Here is a 23,979-nt window from a genome sequence, read left to right as displayed (position 1 = left end):
GAGTTTTTCTCACTGGCTGGGCCAGCCAGTTCTGCTGTCGCTGTTGGCTTGTTGAGGCTGAGTATAGTTTTGGTTACAGAGCAAGTGCCTGCCCTTTGGAATGCAGGGATGGGAGGGAAGGGGTAAGGGGATATACTGAGACCCTAGGCATGTCCCAGATGCACTACTTACTTAGCCTCATCTGTCATTCTCCTTCCTTCTTCTCTCTGCCTCTCAGTCATTTATTGCATGAGATTAGCTTCAGTTTGGTGTCAGGAGAGACAAGTGAAAAAAAGCCAAGGCCTCTTCTTATCACTAGTGATAGTTATCTTGAAGATAGCTAACATCCCACAAGTACTTGCTATGTACCCTGCACAAAATTATTTTCATATACCAAATGAGTTAATGTATTAAAAAAGTCATTTAAAATACTGCTTGGTGTATATTAAGTGCTCAACTAATGCACATAATAAGCGCTATTATCATGAAATCTTTCCAATACTTTAAGGTGAGTAGTATTACCCCCAAGTTGCAGATGTGGAAACTGTGGCATAGTTCTGTCACTTGTCAATAGTTAGATGTCTAAGGTCACATGGTGGCTATGTGTCTGGGCAGAAGTTTGAGCCCATATAGGCACCTTTGCCTCTGTCCACTATTCTTACTAAATCTATCCATTGCTCCTCAACCTCGAGTGAATGTGCAGACTTTGCACTGAATTTGACACATCAGAGTCCTCAATGTGCTTGTTTAGGATAGCAGACCCTGCCATGGTGTTCTTGGCTCTGTTGAGGCCAATTGCTGCCCTTTCAGAGCATGCCCTGAGAGTCCAGGAATGGCCTGGGAGGGGCTTTAGCAGAGCTTTCTGGTGACTGATACCCAGCAAAGGACAGGCTAAGGCAGGGAGACTGAGGAGCTCTTCTGCAGGGACACTCATAGGAATAACCAAAGGGGTGCAGGAAGGACTGAGAAGTACTGCAATGCACTTGGGAACACCCTAGAAATAGCCCAATTGACCTTTCTTTGCTCTTTCTCTGAGCCCTTCCCTTACAACAACCACAGAAACCACATGCCCCCTTATCTATCTTACATCCCATTCCAAACTCTGGTCTCTCCTTGACCACAAATTTCTCATAACCTCAAACTATCACTGAAAAGCCATACCCAGGATCCAGCTCCTGCTGTCATGATTTTGGCCTAGATCTCTTGGGACCTGCTCCCTGTTTTCCTTGCATCATCAGTGAGAGTGGTTTAGGAGAATCACATCAGGCAGGAACACGGTGCCCTTCACGGTGGCACTCAGGCCACCATGCGTCAGCTCTCACAAGAGGCCCAAAAGGTGAGGTGAGGCCCACTCATGGGTGAATGCCATCTGAGATTTGTCCCTGATGGCTGTGGAGAGTACATTGAGGCATTCTGAGCAGGAAAGTGAGTTGAACATATCCCCATTTTATAAGATAAAACTTGGGACATTCTGGGGGAGACAGAATCCTGTCATCACAAGGGTGGGTACAGAGGAAGCACTCCATCGATGCTTGTTGAATCCATCAATGTGGATGGATTAGAGAGGGAGGGGCAGGGGCAGGGAAATCCACAGGCGGGCCAGTGGAGTAGGCCAGATTCAAGAGAAGGAAGATTTATCCTAGCAAAATGGCAGTGAGAATAAAAGGAAGACAACCTTGTTGAGAAGTTGGATATACGAGGTGCAGAAGGGGAGGAGTCAAATATAACAACCAGATTTCCAACACAGTTCTTGTGGAGCATGGTGAGACCATTGATTCAAGTGGAAGAAAGAGACTGGGTTGGGTTTGGGACGGTGGGGTGAGATGTCCTGGAGGCCACTGGAAATGTTGGTTTAGAGCTTGGCTGGGGTTGATCAGCACCAGAGAGGTAGATTTGGGGGTCCTCCTCCTGGAATGCTCTGAGTACAGGAGCTCTTCCAGGGAGAAGATAGCATGATAAGAAGGCTAAGACAGTGCTTGGCAGAACAGTGACGTGTAAGGTGTGGGAGAGCAGAAAAACAGGTGGAGGCAGTGGTTCAAGCAAGGAGGAGGACAAGGGGTGCTGGTGAGTGAAAGCCAGGGGGCAGAGAGAGTGGACAGGAGCTTTCCACTGTGTCAATGCAGGTTTGCCCCTGAGGTTGGTGAATGGAAGTGACCGGTGTCAGGGCCGCGTGGAGGTCCTGTACCAAGGCTACTGGGGCACCGTGTGTGACGACGACTGGGACATCCAGGATGCAGATGTTGTCTGTCGGCAACTCGGTTGTGGTCTTGCGGTGTCGGCACCAGGCGGGGCCCACTTTGGTCAGGGCTCGGGGAACATTCTCTTGGGCTTCGTATACTGCTCAGGAAGGGAGCCCTACCTGTCGAGCTGCTCCCATGGTGGCTGGTACAACCATGAATGTGGACACGGGGAAGATGCTGGAGTCGTGTGCTCAGGTAGAGCTGACTTCACCCCGGGGGCCTGTGCCACTCAGACAAGAGCGGCTCCTTGCTGACCTCTACATCTCAGCGCGTGCACCCAGTGCTTTGCAGTTTACCTACTTTGCTCTACGTCATGTCTTATTTGATGTTAGAGAGTGGTCACTTTTCATAGATAAATGGAGGCTCAAAGAGGGCAAGTAACTTGCCTGGAGTCCTAAATCTCGGAAGTGGTGGAGGTGGGTTTCAATCTCAGGCTCCTCCAGAGTTTGCCAATGCAATCACACAGTGGTATCTGGTATCTGAGGGTCTCTGCCCTGGGGATGACAAAACACCTTCCTATATGGCATTTTCCCCTCCTTTTGCGACAGGACAGAAGGATCCAAAACTTCTGGTCCTTAAAGCTTAAATGTATACCAAAATCAACAGAGGAGTAGCCAGTACGTTTTCTTTATTGGAGATTAAATGACCAGATAAAGGCATTTATACCTGCAGTGGAAGAGAGAAATTCTCCCTGACTCAACCTAGCAAAACCCAATACTGGGTTTCTCCTTTGTTCACAGAGTGTTGGTAGGTGTTCAACCACCAAGAGGTCTCTAATCCACAAAGAAACTCTGTGGATAACAATCATTGTACCCTGACGGAGGCTTCCTAGATAAATTGTCTATCTTTAGAGTGATCTCTGGCACTTGCTATGTGGACCAGTGAGTGTTCCCATGTCACCATATATGGGATGTGACCCTGATAATCCAACTATCACATGAGAATGGCCTCCCCCAGAGAGTATGGTCCTCCATGCAGTCACTTTAGAATGGGTTTATTTTAGCATTTGGGGATACATCTTTGAAAACTACTACTTTCTTAGGTGGGGCCACCTTCTCAGAAACATCTTGATGATGGTAGATATTTGTCATTGGAGGGTATTGATGAGCTATAGAAATCGATAGTTGGTATTGGAAATGTGATCTTGTTAATCAGGTGGGCCCGTTAATTAAATAGGTAATTCTTTTTTGGATGGAGACAGTGGGAGCGGGGGTGGGGGCAGATGATGGCAAGAGCAAAGAACATCTCTGATGGCATTCCAGCTTTGAATAAGGACTGGCAAAATGACAGAGAGATGATCTCTGTCTCATAAATAAGAAACACAATATTTTAGCAGTGGGTAGAGTTTCTGCGTGTCTGCACCCAGCCCTTATTCCAGAGCTGAAGAAGAAGGCCAGCTCTTCTCAAATGAGGGCCAACATTGAATGACCTCTTCTTTCCTCCACTCCAGTTTCTTTTTCAACCACAGAGGCACCCCTGGCAACAACTGAGACAGAAGGTAATATTTGTTATATGGGATCCCAAGGGCTCATTACCTGCACCCATGTGATCATCTCTGATCCAGAAGAGGTGTAAAAGATGTAAGAGATAGGAGCGGTCAGTTCCCAAGGGAGAACCTATGAACAAGGCCTCAGGCCTAAATGGGAAACCCTTCCATGGACCATGTCCCTGAGATTGGGGAGAGATCAACCTACAGGAACTTCTAAGGAATTCCAAGGAGGAGCTCAGTGTTCAGTCTCCAAGGGGGGTCCTGTTGCTCATGCACAGTGCTTACCCTTATGATACTGGATGCTGATGGCTGGCCAGGCTGCGGTATTGGGTCTCTGACTGCAGGGCCTGGAAAGGCAGATGCAAACCTGCTTGAGCAGTATCCTCGCCTTCCTACTGCTCTTTGGAGAACTTATGGCACATTTTTGTGCGCCACACTGTCACTGAGTCTCCAAAAGACTGCTCTTAAGTAGACATGGCCCTCATGTTGTCCCATCTTTCCATCAGTCCATGAGTTTCCACCTAGTCTTTTCACAGTTGCAGGAGAGAGCTGACTATAGGTTCAGAGACCTGGCCATGGGTGCCATGAATATCAGATGAATGCAGCTTGGGCTGACAAGTTGAGTGGGAGAATGGAAGCTGATGACCACTTATGTCCTCTTGAAGGGCCATCAGAGGAGGCTGGATCCTCTCCACAGCTCAGTGCTTACAACATCCTTCAGATTCATCAGCGTCCAATGTATATATCCATAGTGGTGGGACAGAGCCCAGGGGATGGGAGTGATGGATGTGTTCTGGGTACAGGGCTACCTAGTTGGCTCCAGGTTGATCCTCGATGACCCTGACTCTTTCTTCCAGGCTTCATATGGGAATCCCCTCAGTTGTCCATGAGTCAAGATAGGCAAGTGGCAAGGGTTATCCAAGGGACAAGAGAACACGCCAGGCTGAGAGATGTGAAGGGACCTGGCTGATCTACACAAGGCCTTTGTCTCAAAAAAGCTAGCAGAGCACCCCCAGGTGGAAGGTGGCAGGATGCAGATATACCACACCTAGGATGCCTGCCAAAACCAGTTTACAAACACCGCATTCCATGTTGTCTAACTCTGGTCTTTACCTTTTTGCCATATCCAGCCACCTGGTTCCCCACCACCATACCTTCAACAACAGAAGCAGGTAAATATATCAGTCCACCCTCTCTGGATGAGCTTTGAGAGAAAGTCTGGGTTTGGGTTTGCACGTGACAGGAGGAGTCTCAGGGTGTGCCCTTCCTTATCCTTGTTCCTGTGTGTGTGTGTGTGTGTGTGTGTGTGTGTGTGTGTGTAGAGCTGGGGGATAGTCGGAGAAATCTCTGAAGATAAGGCTGTGGGTGTAATCTTAGGGACTGGCCACCTGCCATTGGGATCCTGGGCTGATGTGCAGCAAAGATCCTCCCCTAGGTTCTCTGTGTACACCGTAGAAGCCCCTCAAGTACTGCTGGGACCTTGGTTGTGGCTCACAGGCCATGGTGGATAGCCAAGGCAAGGGGGGGGAGTGTGCCGGTTCTGCACCTTGCTTGCCAAGGTGCATGATGTGGGGACTTTGGCAGAACCAAGTCAGGATGCCACAGAATCAAAAAGCTGCCCGATAGGGCGGTGGTCTTGGCCTGTGTCAGTAGCTCTGCAGCTCCACACTGGGTGTGCCCCGTGCATGTTGGCTCGTCTAGCATCTCACCTCCATAAAGCTCATGGGATGCTTCTTTACATCAGAGCATCCTTAACTGTGAGTTGATTGAGAGGTCTCTGCTCCTTTATCTGTGGTGAAGATTAACCTCTGGGCATGTTCGAAGTTCATTACCTGCCAGGGGACTGAGACCAGGAAGAAGCCCCTCGGTCTACAAAACATTTTAAGCTTATTGCCTTAGAGATACACATGGAGGAGGGTTTCTGCTCTTATTCCCTCAGAGACTGATTCAGGCTTGGCCCTGAGGCTGGTGAGTGGAGGTGACCGGTGTCAAGGCCGCGTGGAGGTGCTGTACCAAGGCTCGTGGGGCACCGTGTGTGATGACGACTGGGACACCAGTGATGCCAACGTGGTCTGCAGGCAGCTGGGCTGTGGCTGGGCCACCTCGGCCACAGGAAGTGCCCACTTTGGTCAAGGCTCAGGCCCGATTGTGCTGGACAACGTGCGCTGCTCTGGGTACGAGTCCTCCCTGTGGAGCTGCAGCCACAATGGCTGGAACTCGCACAACTGTGGACACTCAGAAGATGCAGGTGTCATCTGCTCAGGTGAACCTCAAAAATCCCAGTCCCCTTTCATGGTGATCTTTACTGAGAACAGACACACTGCCCATGCCAGAGTGCCCACCTGATCCTCTTCCAGATATGCTGCTGTGCCTTGCCAGCTTTCCTAAGGAAGGCTGGCTCCTGAAGGGCCATATAGGGTCACAACAGGGACGCGGCCCCTCCCTTGTGGATCTATAATGCTTTGGAGCCTCAGTGGCACTGGGGGTGGAACGGCCCATCTGCCACTTAGTGAGAAGACGCAATGAGTCCCTTCTACACAGTAGGATCGTCTGTTTGTTCCACAACCCTCTCCCTGGGGACTTTCTTCTCAGTACACATCTTTGGGGAATGTGGGTGGAAAATGAGCCCCCTTCAGTCCGTCATGATTTTGTTATTCTGGGTCCTCCATGAAGTGATCTAAGAGAACAGGATGCCTCTACATTGGGAATTTGGGAGGGCAGTAAAGAGACTTTGAGAAGTGGGAAAGGTGCAGTAAATGGCAGCTCCCCAGTACACGAACGCCAAAGAAACACATCGGACTCTGGGGAACGAGTTGGCCTCCTACAGGAACCCTGAAAAGGCTTGTAAAAATTGGGAACGTTGCACCTGGGCTGGTGGAGTTGGATCTTAATAGGCTAACTCTCAAACTTATTCTTGTTGTTCCCACGCTGAAATAGTACAATGACTTGGGTGGACTGTGCCTGGCCTCCCGGTGATATTCCACCTCCCGGAAAGTCAGCATTCAGGCCCACCAAGGCAGGCAAGGGGAGTGGGACATAGGGTGGGGCAGGACTGAGACATGACGACAGGCCATGGCTCTGTGTATTCAGGAGCTCACGGAGGCATAATACCAGTAGGTATAGGATGAATGTTTTTATCTTGGATCCAGTTGGGACAGCAGTGTGCTTTGTGTCTGACTCGTGTCTCTTTCTCACAGCTGCTGTCTCCAAGACCACACCCCAGCCAGGTGAGTCTTTAGGGACTCTTCTTGGAAGGTCCCTTTTTGACTGTCCCATCCATCCCTGTTCTTCCCACTTGGGGGGAAACTACTGCTCTTTGTAGAACTTGTGGGTACATTTTGTGCCCCCCACACAGTCACTGAGTCTCCAACAGGCTGCTCTTAATTTAACTAGTCCTTCCCATGGTAAGCACCCTGCAGATCCTGCTGAAGTATCCACATTCACCCAGTAGTCAAAAAGCCTGGGTGAAATTCCAGAATCTGGCGTTCAGTGTCTGAATTCACCACCTGGTCCAGCGTGCAGGTTGCCTTTAACCCCAAGAGCTATTATTTTCCATCACTTAGTGGTTTGGGCATACTCAGTCACCATGTTTTTGTGTGTAAGTGACAGCAACCCAGCTCAGCTTCTGATATGCTAGCAGAGAGCTGAGGGGTGCTCACATGTAGGAAGTTTAGAGCAGGTGTAGCTTCGGGAACACCAGGAAGTAGAAGTTTTAGGACTGTCTGCCACCAGCTTTTGTCCTGCCTCCGGTTTCTAATGTGAATGGGCTTCAGCCTTGCTTTGCTTACTCCATGTGAGGGGCAGTTGCCAATCCCAAGCCCCTGTGTCACCAGGAGAAAGGTCTTCACTAGTCCCTGGTCTCTGGCTGGCATATCCTGGAATGAGTTTCAACAGTCTGTTTGGCAATACCTGCTTCACTAGAATGATGTCCCTGTGCTCTGTGGGCTGGTCATCTGGGTCCATATGCCCACCTTCATATTCCCCAGGGGAGAGGATGAGGAAGTGGCTCCAGGCCCTCCTTGAACCTCATGGAAAGAGGTTTTGGCCGGTTTGTTTAATAAGAGGAATGGTGTCAGGGCAAGAGATTTGAGACGTGAAGAGGACACTCCCCTGTCAGAGCCTGACCCTCTCCCAAGGTCTCCCTGCTGAGTGCTGCCCGGGCTCCTAGAGTCCCCACCCAGGGCCTTGCTCCTCTGTGAGAATATCAGCCCACATTGGCCCTTGCTCAAGCTGGGCTCTGTCCCAGCATGAGGGTCAGAGTTGCTAGAGCAGTATCTATGTGGGAACCGAGAGGGCTGGATGGCCCCGAAACCTGGTGCTTGTATTCCTTTGGGATGGTAGGAGTCTCAGCTCATGCAAGTTATGTCCTCCAGTGAGACTAGGATCATGGACTCAGTGACCCAAGACTGGAGAAAAGTCATGGTTATTGCTTTTCTGCCCTCTCATCGTCTGTGCTTCTCCCTATATAAGAGTTAGCATTGTACTGTGTGCTGTGGAGAGGCTTTAGGCTACTGACTCCATGCTCCAGCCCTCAACCACACAGTACCAGAGCTTCTCCCCACATCTGATGGGTATCTCTTTCCCTGAACCGGTCACATCCCAATCTACTTTCCCTTGACCATCTCCTCTCTTCCTTGCCTCTCTCCTGTCTGTGGATTCGCCAGTTCTGGACATTTCCTGTGAATGGAAGCAGCCATCAAGTGGTCTTTTGTGACAGGCTTCTTTCAGGCCACAGACTTTCCCAAGGTCCACCATGAAGGGGCGTGTAGACATTGGCAACATGCATCTCCACCCATATATGAATGCATTCCCCTGTTGCCAGACGTGTTTACTGTTTGATCTTTGGGTATTTTGAATATTATTCCCAGCAACATCTCTATCTATCTATCTATCTATCTATCTATCTATCTATCTATCTATCATCTATCTAATTTACATATATATATATATTGATATGATGATTTTATGTTTACATTTTGTGGATGCCCAGAAGTGTTTAGAGTAGGAGATGGACCAAATTCGGTTTCCCCCTGGAGCTTCTGAGGGTTCTGCTTTCTCCACATCCTCACCAACACTTCTTCATTCTCTTTTATTGTAGTCATCTAGTGGGCGGGAGGTGCTCTTTCACTGTGGTTAGGACTTGCATCTCCTGCAGGCTAGTGATGGTGGGGGTGTGTTCATGAGCTTGCTGCACGTGTCCTTCTTCTTCAAAGAGGAGAGCCCTCACGTTTTAGACACCTGAAGGTCTGAGGACCAGGTATGGTCAGTGCGTGGGGCCAGCTCTTTGGGTAGTGAAGGCAGGGTCCAAGGGAGACTGAGGAATCATGCTGTCTCATCTAGTACTGAATGTGGCAAGTTACCTTCCTGCAAGGAGGCCTATACTACGTGTTGTTTCTTTTCTGCCACCCAGAGGCCACCACAGCTCTAAGTATGCACAACTCCAAATCAGTGACAGTTATTACCACCCATTGTCACAATTATCAGAGGATTGTTTAAGATTCAGTACAAGCCTGGGGCTGGAGAGAACAAGAGCAAATGCTCATCAGAAAAAGATCCTTCAGCCCAAGCTTTGGGTCCAGGAAGAGCATCCCTGATATAGGACAGTGGGGTGAAGGTAGACTCTCTGAACACTACGATGTAGGACAGCACCTTAGTGGCTGCTGTGTTGGATCTCTGGGCCTGAAGCAAGTGTTCAGGGCGGCCCAGTGGTCCTATGTGAGGATGCGGGCTTCTACTTTCCCCTTGTATATGGGGGTCAGGGTCAACAATTGAAATCCTGACGTTGTGGACAACCATCAGTGAACATGTTAGTCCACTGACATTCAAGGGTGGCATCAAACGGGCCCTTGAGTTGGAATGAGGATGAAGGGGTTTGGGAGAGTCCTGTTGCTGGGGAATATTAATTGAACCCACAGCATGCACCCCCTGAAGGAGTGGTCCAGTACTCAGAGTACAGGAGTTCTTCCTTCAAGAACACAGAGAAAGACTGTTTTCCTGTCTTTGCCAGGGACTGAATCGGGTTTGGCCCTGAGGCTGGTGAACGGAGGTGACCGGTGTCAGGGCCGCGTGGAGGTCCTGTATGGAGGCTCGTGGGGCACCGTGTGTGATGACGACTGGGACACCAGTGATGCCAACGTGGTCTGCAGGCAGCTGGGCTGTGGCTGGGCCACCTCGGCCACAGGTTATGCTCGCTTTGGTCAGGGCTCAGGCCCGATTGTACTGGACAATGTGCGCTGCTCTGGGTACGAGTCCTCCCTGTGGAGCTGCCCCCATAATGGCTGGAACTCGCACAACTGTGGACACTCAGAAGATGCAGGTGTCATCTGCTCAGGTGAACCTCAAAAATCCCAGGTCCCCATTCTTAGTGATCTTTCCATCTGATAATTATACTGGTGCCCACCTGGCTCTCTCCCGGATATGCTGTGCCTTGCCAGCTTTCCTGGGGACAACTGCTTCCCTGTAATGGGAAATTAGGGGCAACTCCCTCCCGTGTGGACCTGTATTGCTTGGAGCCTCAATGGCACAGGAGGTGAAGAAGACCATGCGTCATGCAGTGGGCAGAGGCAATGTGCCCTTTCTGTTAGTATGAACATCTGCTCAGTCTACACCCCATTTCTCAGGGCGTTACTTCTCAAGGCACTGGTTTGGGGCCATTTGGTTGTTAACCGAACTACCTTCACTCCATGGTTTGTTATTCTGGGTCCTCCTTAAAGCCAACTCAGATAATAGGTTTGCAGTTTCAATTGCCAATTCTGAGGGCAGTGAAGAGCACTTGGGAAGTGGGGAAGGGGCAGTAAACAGCAGCTCACTAGAACATGGAATGACAAGGAAATACATAGGACTATGGGTACCAAGTTGACCTTCTACAGTAATCCTAAAAAAGCCTGTAAAGACTGGGAGCATTGCACCTGACTGGTGGAATGGGGGTCTCAATAGGCTAACTGCCCAGATTCATTCTTGCTGTTTCCACTTGCTAATAGCAAAATGGCTTTGGTGGCCTGTCCTGACCTGGCAGTGACATTCCACCTCCTGAATGTCAGCATTCAGGCCCACCAAGGCAGGCTGGGGGGTGGGACATAGGGTGGGGCTCCCACAGGACTGAGAGATTATGGCAGGCCATGGCTCTGTGTATTCAGGAGCTCATGGAGGCTTGATCTCAGTAGGTAGGGGATGAATTTCCTTGACCACTGATCCAGTTGGGACACAAGTGTGCTTTGTGTCTGACTCATGTTTTTTCCTTTTTCACAGCTGCTGTCTCTCAATCCACACCCCAGCCAGGTGAGTCTTTGGTGACCCTGCTTGGAATGTCCCTTTTTGCCTATCCCATCCATCCCTCTTCTTCCCATTTGGGAGGACACTACTGCTCTTTTGAGATGTTATGGGCACATTTTGTGTCCCACCCAGTCATTGAGCCTCCAACAGGCTGCTCTTAAGTAGACATGGCCCTCATGTTGTCCCATCTTTCCATCAGTCCATGAGTTTCCACGTAGTCCTTTCACAGTTGCAGGAGAGAGCTGACTACAGGTTCAGAGACCAGGCCATGGATGCCATGAATATCAGCTGAATGCAGCTTGGGCTGACAAGTTGAGTGGGAGAATGAAGCTGATGACCACTTATGTCCTCTTGAAGGGCCATCAGAGGAGGCTGGATCCTCTCCACAGCTCAGTGCTTACAACATCCTCAGATTCATCAGCGTCCAATGTATATATCCACAGTGGTGGGACAGAGCCCAGGGGATGGGAGTGATGGATGTGTTCTGGGTACAGAGCTACCTAGTTGGCTCCAGGTTGACCCTCGATGACCCTGACTCTTTCTTCCAGGCTTCATATAAGAATTCCCTCATTTGTCCATAAGTGAAGATAGACACGTGGCAAGGGTTTTCTAAGGGACAAAAAAACTCGCCAGACTGAGAGATGTGGAGTGACCTGATTGATGTAGGCAATGCTTTGTCACAGCAAAGTTAGCAGAGCAGGCGACTTGCACAGCACACCGAGGAGGAACGTGGCAGGATGTAGATGTGCAACTGTTATGACCATGTGAAAAATGATCACAATGCCACTTTTTTCTCTCAGCTAGCTGAACTCACCAAACCCCACTGTCCTTTTCCCATGTACTCATTACTTGAGCCACATTTGTTCTATTTCCATCCATTCTAATCCTATTTTAATTTTCTCTGCAGATTGGTGGCATACAACTACCTATGGTAAGCATCCTCAGTGCTGGCCTAAGCATCCAAATCACCCATGGTCAACCAGACTGGAAGAAATTCAGATGTTGAGATTAGTGTCTCACCTCACCTCCCAATCCAGTGTGAGGGGGATCCCTTTAGCCACAAGAGTTATTTTTCCAGTCTCCTACCAGTTTGGGGATATTCAGTCATGACGTTTTTGTTTGCAATTGACAAGAACCCAGTTCAGCTCCTCTAAAGCTAGCAGAGATCTCAACTCAATGGCTCTCACATGTAAGATATTTAGATCAGATATGCCCCCAGGAACACTGGGATACAGAAGTTTCTAATCCTTTCTCATCCTGCTTTGTGTTTCTCTGAAGATTGGTGGGATACAACTCCCTAGGGCAAGCATCCTGCAGATCCTGAAAAGTTTGCAAATTCTCCCAGTACTCAACTGGTTTCAGTGAAATTCTGAAATCCTGAGTTTGGCATCTGACCTCACCCCCTGGTCCTGTGGGAGGGGCGTCCTTTATCCAAATGTGATTATTATCAGTCAACCTCCAGTTTGGAGATATATCAGTAAGTGATAGAGGAAACCAGCTTGGCTTCTCTTATCCTAGCACGGAACTGTTATATCAAAGTCACTCACATTTAAGATGTTTAGAGCAGGTGTACCTTCAGGAGCTTCAGGTGTGGATGTTTCACGACTATCTGCATGGCAGGCCATGGCTCTGTCTACTCAGGAGCACATGGAGGCTTGATCTCAGGACGGATAGATACGATGATGTTCTTTGATCTTTGATTCCGTTGCAACACCCATGTGCTTTGTGTCTGACTTGTGTTTCTTTCTCATAGCTACTCCAACTGAATCAACCATCCAGCCAGGTAGGTCTTTGGCCACCGTATTTGGAATGTTTCTTTTCTCCTTTCCCATCCATCCCCTTTCTCTCCATTTTGCGTGAACCATTGCTCCTTGAGGGCCTTGTGGGCACATTTTGTGGTTCCCAGTCACTGAGTCTCTATAGGCAGCTCTTATGTAGACATGGGATTCAAATGGCCCTACTTTCCCATCATCCATGAGTTTTCATCTAATCCTTTCCAGCATCCCAAGAGACTGTTGCCTACCAATTCAGAGAACTAGGCATGGATGCCAAGAATTTCACATGAAATGCTGTCTGGGGAGACAGCAGAGTAGGAGAATGAGCCATGGGGAGCACTGATGTCTTCATAGAAAGCCGTCAGAGCAGCTGGACCCTTCCCAATGTTCAGCATTTGCATCACCCTCAGATTTATCACAATCCAATGTGTATACCCAACGTGGTAGGGACAGAGCCCCAGGGATTTGAGACCACTATGAGAAGAAGGTGCTCTAGATACAGGGATACACAGCTGGCTCCATGTTGACCCTGAATGCTCCTGACTCTTTCTTCCAAGATTCCTGTGAGGATCTCCTGCGTCATCTATGAGTCAAGATAGAGAAGTGGCAAAGGTTTCTAAGGGACAAGGGACATGCCAGGCTGAGAGATGTGGAGGGATCTGGCTGATGTACACAAAGTCTTTGTACCAGAAAAGGTAGCAGAGCAGGAGGGTCTCACAGCCCGCCCCCCCCCCAAGTGGAAGGGAGCAGGATGCAGGTGTGCAAGTGTCATGATGCCTGCCAAAAACTCTCACGATTCCCCCTTTCCCCTCCAGCTAGCAGAACTCACCAGACCCACTGTCCCTGTCCCACTGACTCATCACTTAAGCCACGCTTGGTTCTATTTCCAACCATTCTAACCCTGCTTTGTGTTTCTCTGCATATCGGTGGTGTACAACTCCCTATGGTCAGCATCCTCAGTGCCTGCCTAAGTATCCAGATTCACACCATAGTCAACCAGACTGGATGAAACTCCAGATTGTTGAGTGTAGTGTCTGACCTCACCTCCCCATCCGGTGTGTGTGGGGGTTGCATTTAGCCACTAGAGTCATTTTTCCAGTCTCCTACCAGCTTGGGGATATGTCAGTCATGACGTTTTTGTTTGCAATTGACAAGAACCCAGTTCAGCTCCTCTAAAGCTAGCAGAGATCTCAACTCAATGGCTCTCACATGTAAGATATTTAGATCAGATATGCCCCCAGGAACACTGGGATACAGAAGTTTCTAATCCTTTCTCATCCTGCTTTGTGTTTCTCTGAAGACTGGTGGGATACAACTCCCTAGGGCAAGCATCCTGCAGATCCTGAAAAGTATGCAAATTCTCCCAGTACTCAACTGGTTTCAGTGAAATTCTGAAATCCTGAGTTTGGCATCTGACCTCACCCCCTGGTCCTGTGGGAGGGGCGTCCTTTATCCAAATGTGATTATTATCAGTCAACCTCCAGTTTGGAGATATATCAGAAAGTGATAGAGGAAACCAGCTTGGCTTCTCTTATCCTAGCACGGAACTGTTATATCAAAGTCACTCACATTTAAGATGTTTAGAGCAGGTGTACCTTCAGGAGCTTCAGGTGTGGAGGTTTCACGACCATCTGCCACCAGGTTTTCTTCTCTCTCCTGTTTCTTATATGGACGGGCTTCACCCTTGCTTTGCTTTCTGAATGTGAGAGGCAGTTGCCAGCCTTAAGCCCCTGTGTCATAGAAGGAGTCTGCTTGTGCCCAGAGGGCTGGGTGACATTTCCTGTAAGGACTTTAGGTAGTCTGCTTGGCAATACCTGCTTCAATAGACCATGTTCCTGTGTCTGATGGGCTGGTCAGTGTCCATATGCCCACCTTCGTATTCTGCCCGGGAAATGGAGAGGAGTTGCTCTAGTTCCCACTTGAACCTCGTGGAAAAGGTTTTGACTGGTGTGTTTCATAGAAAGGATAGTTTGTCTACAACAAAATCAGTGCAAAAGATTTGAGACATGAAGAGAACACTGCCCTCTCTGTTGAGCTTGGCCCTCTCCCAAGTACTCTCTGCTGAGTGCAGCCCTGTCCTCCACAGCCCTCACACAGAGCCCTCCCTCTCAAGAGGTGTGTCAGCCTATGTTGGCCTCTGCGCTTGAGCTGGCCGCTGGTCCAGTGTCAGGGTCTGAGTTGACAGTGCAGTATGGGTGGAAGAACTGAGAGGGTCTGGGTAGTCCCTCATGCCTGGTTGCTTGTCTTCCTTGTAGACTGTAGGAATCTCAGCTCATGCTAAGAGCACCCTCCAGTGAGACTGGGATCATGGATTCAGTGCCCCGGCACTGGAGAAAAGGCCAAAAATTAATGCTTTTCTGCCCTTTCAGGGTCTGTGATTACTCAAATTATAAAATGTACCAATTTACTGTGCAGTTGAGACTTCTTAGTCTAATGATTGCTACAAGCATCAGTTATTTAGTTCCAGAGTTTCTTATCGCCTTAATGACTATCCCATGCCCTGAACTAGTCCAACCCATACCTGTGTTCCCCCAGCTCTCACCCGGTTGCCTTCTTTGTCTAGATTTGCATTTTCTGAACATTTCCTACGAATGGAGGTAGCCATCATGTTGCCTTTTGTGACTGGCTTCTTTCAGCCAGCAGATTTTTCTCAGAACTCACCACAAAGAAGTGTGTAAACTTTGGCAACATGTATCCCCACCCATATTATGATCCCATTCATCTGTTGATGGACAGATGAAGTGGAGTGTTTCCACCCCTGACTACCTTGAATCATCTTCCCGGACCTTCTGTGCACATGATTTTGTCAAACACCTATTTCCAACTCCTCTGGGTGAATATCTAGGAGTGAAATTGCGAGTCACATGATGATTATATATTTCCGTTCTGAGGAAACAAAGAAATGTTTAGCATAGCAGCTGTACCAATTCAGGTTTCCCTAGGTGGCATTGGAGAGCTCTGGTTTCTCCACATCCTCACCAACACTTCTTCTGTCTCTTTTATTTTAGCCATCTTGTAGGCAGGAGGTACTTTCTCACTCTGTGTAGGATTTTTATCTCCTGCAAGGATACTGATGGTGGGGACGTATTCACATGGTTGATGCACGTGTCTGTCTTCTTTGTAGAGCCGAGTCCTCACTTTATAGACCCTTGAGGCCCTAGGACCAGACTACTGTCAGTGCCAGTGTCTAGCTCATGGCAGAAAGAAGGCAGGATACATAGGAGACTGAGGAAACGTAATGTGTGGTCTCCCGCTTAACTTAGAAAATGCCCATTTTGCAAGGAGGCCTAATGCTACCATGTTTTGTTACTTTTCTGCCTCCAGAGTCCTAGGCAGCACTATGTATGCACAGCTAAGATGAGTGATAGTTACTCTTGCCCATCTTCTTGATAATCAGAGGATTGTTAAGATGCAGTTCAAGCATGGGGCTTGAGAGAACAGGATCAAGTGGTCAGCAGCAAGGGATCCTTTAGAACAAGCCTTGGGCTCGGGAGAAGGGTCTGTGATTAGGACCGTTGGGTGAAAGTAGACTCTCTGAACACTAGGACCTAGGACAGCTCCTTCTTGGAGGCTGGATGGATCTTTGGGACTGAAGCACATGTTCTGGGTGCTCTCAATGGTCCGCGTCAGACTACCGGCTCCTCATATTCTCCCTTGCGTTGTGGGATCAGCCTTAGGATTTCAAATCCTGATATTGTGTGCAATCAGTTGTTACATGCATACATCAGCTGACACTCGAGGGTAACATCAAGTAGCCCCTTAAGGATGAGGAGGAGGAGCAAGATTCTGAGACCCCTGTTGCTGGGGAACTTTAATTGAAACCTGAACTTGTGTCCCCTGAAAGGAATTATCTTACAATCAGAGTACAGGAGTTCTTCCTTCAAAACCAGAAAAATTTCCTGTCTCCCGCTAGAGACTGATTCGGGGTTGGCCCTGAGGCTGGTGAATGGAGGTGACCGGTGTCAGGGCCGCGTGGAGGTCCTGTACAGAGGCTCGTGGGGCACCGTGTGTGATGACGGCTGGGACACGAATGATGCCAACGTGGTCTGCAGGCAACTGGGCTGTGGCTGGGCCACCTCGGCCCCACACAATGCCCACTTTGGTCAGGGATCTGGCCCGATTGTGCTGGACGACGTGAGCTGTTCTGGGTATGAGTCCTACCTGTGGAGCTGTAGCCACAGTGGCTGGAATTCACACAACTGCGGGCACTATGAGGACGCAAGTGTCATCTGTTCAGGTGGGTCTTTACAATGCTGGCCCTCTGTTTCTGTTTGTTATTTTTTCTAGATAAAACTCATTTCTTTCACTGTTATTTCATATTCCTGAGTGTCATGGAAGGGCAGGGCTTTCTCCCATAGCTTGAGAGGAAGCTGCATCACCCATCATCCTGACGTACATCAGTTTTTCAGGGGGATCATTGCACCTTCTTTAAAGTGCTGGTGGAGGAGTCCTGTTTGAATGGGCATAATGGTTTAGAGACCCAATTCCTGCAACACTGTTCCTTGTGGGATCCTGCCCCTGAGGGCATTTACCAGCTCTACTCCTCAGGACCACTCCCAGCAAGTCTTTCTTAGTTGTCGCGGGCACAGTCCCTCAGCACTTCTGTTTGTCTGAAGCCTGAGAGGCTTCTTTCTGCACATCGTTCACAGAGACTGATGATGTGTCCTCTTACTTTGCAGCATCTACTGGAAACCCTCCCAATACGACAGGTGAGTAGCTGTACCCAGCCCAGCATGAATCATGTCTGATATTTGACTCTCATGTTTCTCGAAGTTGGAAGAGAGGACGAGGCTCTCCCTTGGAGGACTCTGGTATTTGCTACAGTGACCAGCAACTAAGTCCCCAGGGTGTTGGCTCCTAAGTTGAGACAACTGGCCCATCTCTATCCTCTGCCCCTCTCTGCTCTGAGGGTTTACTCATAAGTCTGTAGTGGAAGAGCTTTTGATCCCCTCTGTTCATAGCAGATAAAGTAAATGCTCAAGTCAGAATTGGGGTCGTCTGAGAAATACACACCAACAGAACTCCTACCAGTGCTTGTGTGTTCCTGAATTCCTTCATGTTGAGAGAGGCATCCTTAAAGTGTTTTCTACCACACAGTGGAAATTCCACTCAGTGCCGAGTATGCTGGGAATTACTAGCGCCATACTCCAGGCCATCTGGCCCATCCACAGCATAAAGTGGAATTGCCCAGACTCTGAGAAGTTCATCAGGAAAAGATAGAATTGACCTTTCCTTACCAAACTAATGAGCACAGAGTGAAAACTTTTCCACTAAAGTCCTGAAATTACTTCATTTTCTTTTTAGATTGGTGGCTCCCTTCATCTACAACCACTCATGGTAGGTATCATATGTTTCCATCTAAGGACATGGGGTTATCATCCCCAGATAGGCTGTCCATGTAGTAGAGGCCTGTAAATGCACAGGCCGCTTGACCTCGTGCGTGTAAGCTACACAGACCTGGCCCGCCATACACTGCACCCAAGATAAATGCACACACACAGGCTGCCTCTCCCTTGAGACATGGAGCCTTTTTATCCTTCCTGCCTCGTGGGTAACTTTTGTTTCAATAAGGAGATCTACTTCCCCTGTTTTTAAAGAAATCGAAGATATTACTTGGGTTACCACAAAAGTTCTGAGAGAAGGGAGGCAGACAGTAAATGGATAATTTCACAGCTAATCAACCCTTTACAAGTAAATTTTCCATCCTGGAATGGCTATTGCTCAACAGCTTTCCTTCACGCCTAAGAACTGAAATGGCCACTTGTGGATGTCCTTGAATGTTTTCTTCCCATCAACTTAATTGGCTGCCTTTGATCTCATTACAGAGCTAGACCCCCAACTAGTTAGCTGGTTCCCTGTTGCTGAGCCTGACCCCCTACCAGGACCAAACTACCTGTAAAGAGTGAGACCATTGCCCCTGAGCTGGTGGACTTGGAGCTATTTCAGGCTGTGTCCAAACTCATTCTTGCTGTTCCCACATGGAGATAGTGCAATGACTTTGGTGGCCTGTTTTGAGCCTGGCAGTGATATTCAACCTGCTGGATCTTTAGTCCTCAGCCACATTGAGGCAGACAATGGCGGTAGGACATAGGATTAGGCTCCCACAGGACTGAGAGGTTATGGCAGGCCATGGCTCTGTCTACTCAGGAGCACATGGAGGCTTGATCTCAGGACGGATAGATACGATGATGTTCTGTGATCTTTGATTCCGTTGCAACACCCATGTGCTTTGTGTCTGACTTGTATTTCTTTCTCATAGCTACTCCAACCGAATCAACCATCCAGCCAGGTAGGTCTTTGGCCACCGTATTTGGAATGTTTCTTTTCTCCTTTCCCATCCATCCCCTTTCTCTCCATTTTGCGTGAACCATTGCTCCTTGAGGGCCTTGTGGGCACATTTTGTGGTTGCCACTCACTGAGTCTCTATAGGCAGCTCTTATGTAGACATGGGATTCAAATGGCCCTATTTTCCCATCATCCATGAGTTTTCATCTAATCCTTTCCCAGCATCCCAAGAGACTGTTGCCTACCAATTCAGAGAACTAGGCATTGATGCTAAGAATTTCACATGAAATGCTGTCTGGGGAGACAGCAGAGTAGGAGAATGAGCCATGGGGAGCACTGATGTCTTCATAGAAAGCCGTCAGAGCAGCTGGATCCTTCCCAATGTTCAGCATTTGCATCACCCTCAGATTTATCCTTATCCAATGTGTATATCCAAAGTGGTAGGGACAGAGCCCCAGGGATTTGAGACCACTATGAGAAGAAGGTGCTCTAGATACAGGGATACACAGCTGGCTCCATGTTGACCCTGAATGCTCCTGACTCTTTCTTCCAAGATTCCTGTGAGGATCTCCTGCGTCATCTATGAGTCAAGATAGAGAAGTGGCAAAGGTTTCTAAGGGACAAGGGACATGCCAGGCTGAGAGATGTGGAGGGATCTGGCTGATGTACACAAAGTCTTTGTACCAGAAAAGGTAGCAGAGCAGGAGGGTCTCACAGCCCGCCCCCCCCCAAGTGGAAGGGAGCAGGATGCAGGTGTGCAAGTGTCATGTTGCCTGCCAAAAACTCTCATGATTCCCCCTTTCCCCTCCAGCTAGCAGAACTCACCAGACCCACTGTCCCTGTCCCACTGACTCATCACTTAAGCCACGCTTGGTTCTATTTCCAACCATTCTAACCCTGCTTTGTGTTTCTCTGCATATCGGTGGTGTACAACTCCCTATGGTCAGCATCCTCAGTGCCTGCCTAAGTATCCAGATTCACACCATAGTCAACCAGACTGGATGAAACTCCAGATTGTTGAGTGTAGTGTCTGACCTCACCTCCCCATCCGGTGTGTGTGGGGGTTCCCTTTAGCCACTAGAGTTATTTTTCCAGTCTCCTACCAGTTTGGGGATATGTCAGTCATGACGTTTTTGTTTGCAATTGACAAGAACCCAGTTCAGCTCCTCTAAAGCTAGCAGAGATCTCAACTCAATGGCTCTCACATGTAAGATATTTAGATCAGATATACCTCCAGGAACACTGGGATACAGAAGTTTCTAATCCTTTCTCATCCTGCTTTGTGTTTCTCTGAAGATTGGTGGGATACAACTCCCTAGGGCAAGCATCCTGCAGATCCTGAAAAGTATGCAAATTCTCCCAGTACTCAACTGGTTTCAGTGAAATTCTGAAATCCTGAGTTTGGCATCTGACCTCACCCCCTGGTCCTCTGGGAGGGGCGTCCTTTATCCAAACGTGATTATTATCAGCCAACCTCCAGTTTGGAGATGTATCAGTAAGTTATAGAGGAAACCATCTTGGCTTCTCTTATCCTAGCAGAGAACTATTATTTCAAAGTCACTCACATTTAAGATGTTTAGAGCAGGTGTACCTTCAGGAACTTCAGGTGTGGATGTTTCATGACCCTCTGCCGCCAGATTTTCTTCTCCCTCCTGTTTCTTATATGGACGGGCTTCACCCTTGCTTTGCTTTCTGAATGTGAGAGGCAGTTGCCAACCCCAAGCCCCTGTGTCATAGGAGAAGGAGTCTGCTTGTGCCCAGAGGGCTGGGTGACATTTCCTGTAAGGACGTTAGGTAGTGTGTTTGGCAATACCTGCTTCAATAGAATCATGTTCCTGTGTCTGATGGGCTGGTCAGGGTGCATATGCCCACCTTCATATTCCCCCATGGAAATGGAGAGGAGTTGGCTCTAGGCCCTACTTGAACCTCATGGAAAGAAGTTTTGACTGGTGTGTTTCATAGAAAGGATAGTTTGTCTACAACAAAATCAGTGCAAGAGATTAGAGACATGAAGAGAACACTGCCTTTTTGGAACTTTGCCCTTTCCTAATAACCTCTGCGTGCAGCCCTGGCTTCCTGAGCCCCCACACAGAGCCTTGTCCCTCTATGCGTGCAGCCCATGTTGGCCTCTGCTCTTGAGCTGGCCTCTGGTCCAGTGTCAGGGTTTGAGTCGACAGTGTAATGTGCATCGAGGAACTGATAGGGCCTGAACAGTCCCTATGCCTGGTTGCTTGTCTTCCTTGGAGATAGTAGGTGTTTCAACTCATGCTAAGTGCACCCTCCAGTGAGACTGGGATCATGGATTCAGAGCCCCAGCACTGGAGAAAAGTCCAAATAATTAATACTTTAGTGCTCTATCAGGATGTGCAATTTTTCCTAATATAAAATTTGCTATTTTACTGTGCAGATGAGCCCCTTTTAGTCTACTGACTGCTACAAGCATCAATTAATTGGTTCCAGAATTTCTTATCACTTTAATGACTATCCCATGCCCTGAACTAGTGCAACCCATACCTGTGTTCCCCCAGCTCTCACCCGGTTGCCTTCTTTGTCTAGATTTGCATTTTCTGAACATTTCCTACGAATGGAGGTAGCCATCATGTTGCCTTTTGTGACTGGCTTCTTTCAGCCAGCAGATTTTTCTCAGAACTCACCACAAAGAAGTGTGTAAACTTTGGCAACATGTATCCCCACCCACATTATGATCCCATTAATCTGTTCATGGGCAGATGAAGTGGAGTGTTTCCACCCCTGACTACCTTGAATCATCTTCCCGGACCTTCTGTGCACATGATTTTGTCAAACACCTATTTCCAACTCCTCTGGGTGAATATCTAGGAGTGAAATTGCGAGTCACATGATGATTATATATTTCCGTTCTGAGGAAACAAAGAAATGTTTAGCATAGCAGCTGTACCAATTTAGTTTGGCAGCATTGGAGGGTTCTGGTTTCTCCACATCTTCGTCAGTCTCTTCTATTGTAGTCATCTAGTGGGTGGGAGGTCCTTATTCACTGTATTTAGGATTTTCATTTCCTGGAGGGATACTAATGGTGGAGGTGTGTTCACTTGGTTGCTGCATGTGTCTTTCTTCTTTATAGAGTGGAGTCCTCATTTTATAGACCCCTACTATCCTGAGGACCAGACCAGGGTCAGTGCCCGTGCCCAGCTCATGGTGGAGAGAAGGCAGGGTCCTTGGGAGAAGGACACTGAAGAAATGTGATGTGTGGTCTCCTGAAGTTCACAAATGCCCTCCTGCTAGGAGGCCTATTGCTAGCATGTTTTATTAATACTCTGCTCTCTAGAGTTCTAGGCAGTGCTATGTGTGCACTACTGAGTGAGTGACAGTTACTATTGCCCATCTCCTTGATAATTGGAGGATTGTTAAGTTTTAGTACAAGCTTGGGGCTTGGAGAATAGCACAAGTGGTCAGCAGAAAAGAATTCTTAAGAATAAGCCTAGTCCTCAGGTCTGTAATATAGGACCATCTAGTGAAGGTAGACTCTCTGATCACTAGGGCCTAGAACAGTTCCTTCTTGGTGACCAGAATAATTACTGGGACTGAAGACGGTGTTCAGGGTGGTCTCTGTGCTACTGTATCAGACTACTGGCTTCTTATATTCTCCCCTGCATCGTGGGACCAGTCTCAGGATTTCATCTCCTGATATTTTGTGCAACACGTAGTAACATGCATAAGTCAGCTGAACTAAAAGGTACCATCAAATAGCCCCTTGAGGATGATGATGATGAACAAGACTCAGAGTGTCCTGTTGCTAGGAAACATTAATTGAACCCACAGCACGGGCCCCTGGAAGAAATTATCCTGCACTCAGAAGGCAGGAGTTCCTCGTTCGAGAACACAGAGAAAGACAATCTTCCTGTCTCCTGGTAGGGACCGATTCGGGGTTGGCCCTGAGGCTGGTGAACGGAGGTGACCGGTGTCAGGGCCGTGTGGAGGTCCTGTACAGAGGCTCGTGGGGCACCGTGTGCGACGACAGCTGGGACACCAATGATGCCAACGTGGTCTGCAGGCAGCTGGGCTGTGGCTGGGCCACCTCGGCCCCAGGAAATGCCCGCTTTGGTCAGGGCTCGGGCCCCATTGTGCTAGACGATGTGCGCTGCTCCGGGCACGAGTCTTATCTGTGGAGCTGCAGCCACAATGGCTGGAACTCGCACAACTGCAGGCACTCTGAGGACGCAAGTGTCATCTGCTCAGGTGGGTCTTCATGATATTGGCCTTCTCCTGTGTGTTATTTTTTTTCTAGGAAAAACTCCTTTCTTTCCCTCTTCTCTCATATTACTGAGCATCACTGAAGGGCAGGGGTTTCCCTCATAGCTTGACAGGAACCTGCATCATCCTGGTGTACCTCAGTTTAATGGGAGGACCACAGTATCTACTTAAAGTGCCCATGGAGTAGCCATGTGTGGATGAACATACAGGTTTCTACATCAAATTCCTGCAACACTGTTTTTTGAGGAATCCAGCGCCTGAAGATATTTTATAACTCTGCTCCTCAGGACAACCCCCAGAAAGTCTTTCTTAGTTCTAGTGGGGACAGTCCCTCAGCATTTCAGTTTGTCTGGACCTAAGAGGCTTCACCTGCACATCATTCACACAGACTGATGATGTGTCCTCTTTCTTTGCAGCATCTACAGGAATCCCTCCTACTACAACAGGTGAGTAGCTATACCCAGACCAGCATGATTAATGTCTGGAATTCAACTCTGATGTTTCTAGAAGTCGGAAGAGAGGACTAGGCTCTTCTCTTGGAGGATTCTATTTTTTGCTACTGTGATCCACACGGGAGTTAGACCCAAGAAGTTGGCTCCTACTGAGTTGAGACACTGGCCCATATGGATCCTCTGCCCCTCTCTGCTGCCAGAGTTAGTTAATAAGTCTGCAGTGGGAGGTTCTTGGTCCCCTCTCTTCATTTCAGATG

General features: G+C 48.6%; 1 protein-coding gene across 20 annotated transcripts in view; it reads left to right on the top strand.

The window, feature by feature from the left end:
- The window catches only part of DMBT1 (deleted in malignant brain tumors 1), a 92,347-nt gene that overhangs the window by 15,189 nt on the left and 53,179 nt on the right, over window positions 1–23,979 (top strand). For 10 of the 20 annotated variants that reach the window (XM_041741990.1, XM_041741998.1, XM_041742111.1 and 7 more), the window contains 15 exons: window positions 2,103–2,414; window positions 3,670–3,717; window positions 4,839–4,880; window positions 5,648–5,971; window positions 6,906–6,935; window positions 9,716–10,039; window positions 10,957–10,986; window positions 11,888–11,911; window positions 12,734–12,763; window positions 16,669–16,992; window positions 17,435–17,464; window positions 18,060–18,092; window positions 19,015–19,044; window positions 22,932–23,255; window positions 23,687–23,716. In XM_041741990.1, the coding sequence (XP_041597924.1) occupies window positions 2,103–2,414; window positions 3,670–3,717; window positions 4,839–4,880; window positions 5,648–5,971; window positions 6,906–6,935; window positions 9,716–10,039; window positions 10,957–10,986; window positions 11,888–11,911; window positions 12,734–12,763; window positions 16,669–16,992; window positions 17,435–17,464; window positions 18,060–18,092; window positions 19,015–19,044; window positions 22,932–23,255; window positions 23,687–23,716 (1,935 nt within the window). The remainder of the gene's footprint in view (window positions 1–2,102; window positions 2,415–3,669; window positions 3,718–4,838; window positions 4,881–5,647; window positions 5,972–6,905; window positions 6,936–9,715; window positions 10,040–10,956; window positions 10,987–11,887; window positions 11,912–12,733; window positions 12,764–16,668; window positions 16,993–17,434; window positions 17,465–18,059; window positions 18,093–19,014; window positions 19,045–22,931; window positions 23,256–23,686; window positions 23,717–23,979) is intronic. The other 10 variants (XM_041742098.1, XM_041742046.1, XM_041742007.1 and 7 more) reach the window with 6 other exon arrangements.

This window comes from Vulpes lagopus, chromosome 2, assembly GCF_018345385.1.
Source record: "Vulpes lagopus strain Blue_001 chromosome 2, ASM1834538v1, whole genome shotgun sequence".
NCBI lineage: Eukaryota > Metazoa > Chordata > Mammalia > Carnivora > Canidae > Vulpes > Vulpes lagopus.
This window is presented reverse-complemented; position numbering and strand designations above follow the sequence as displayed.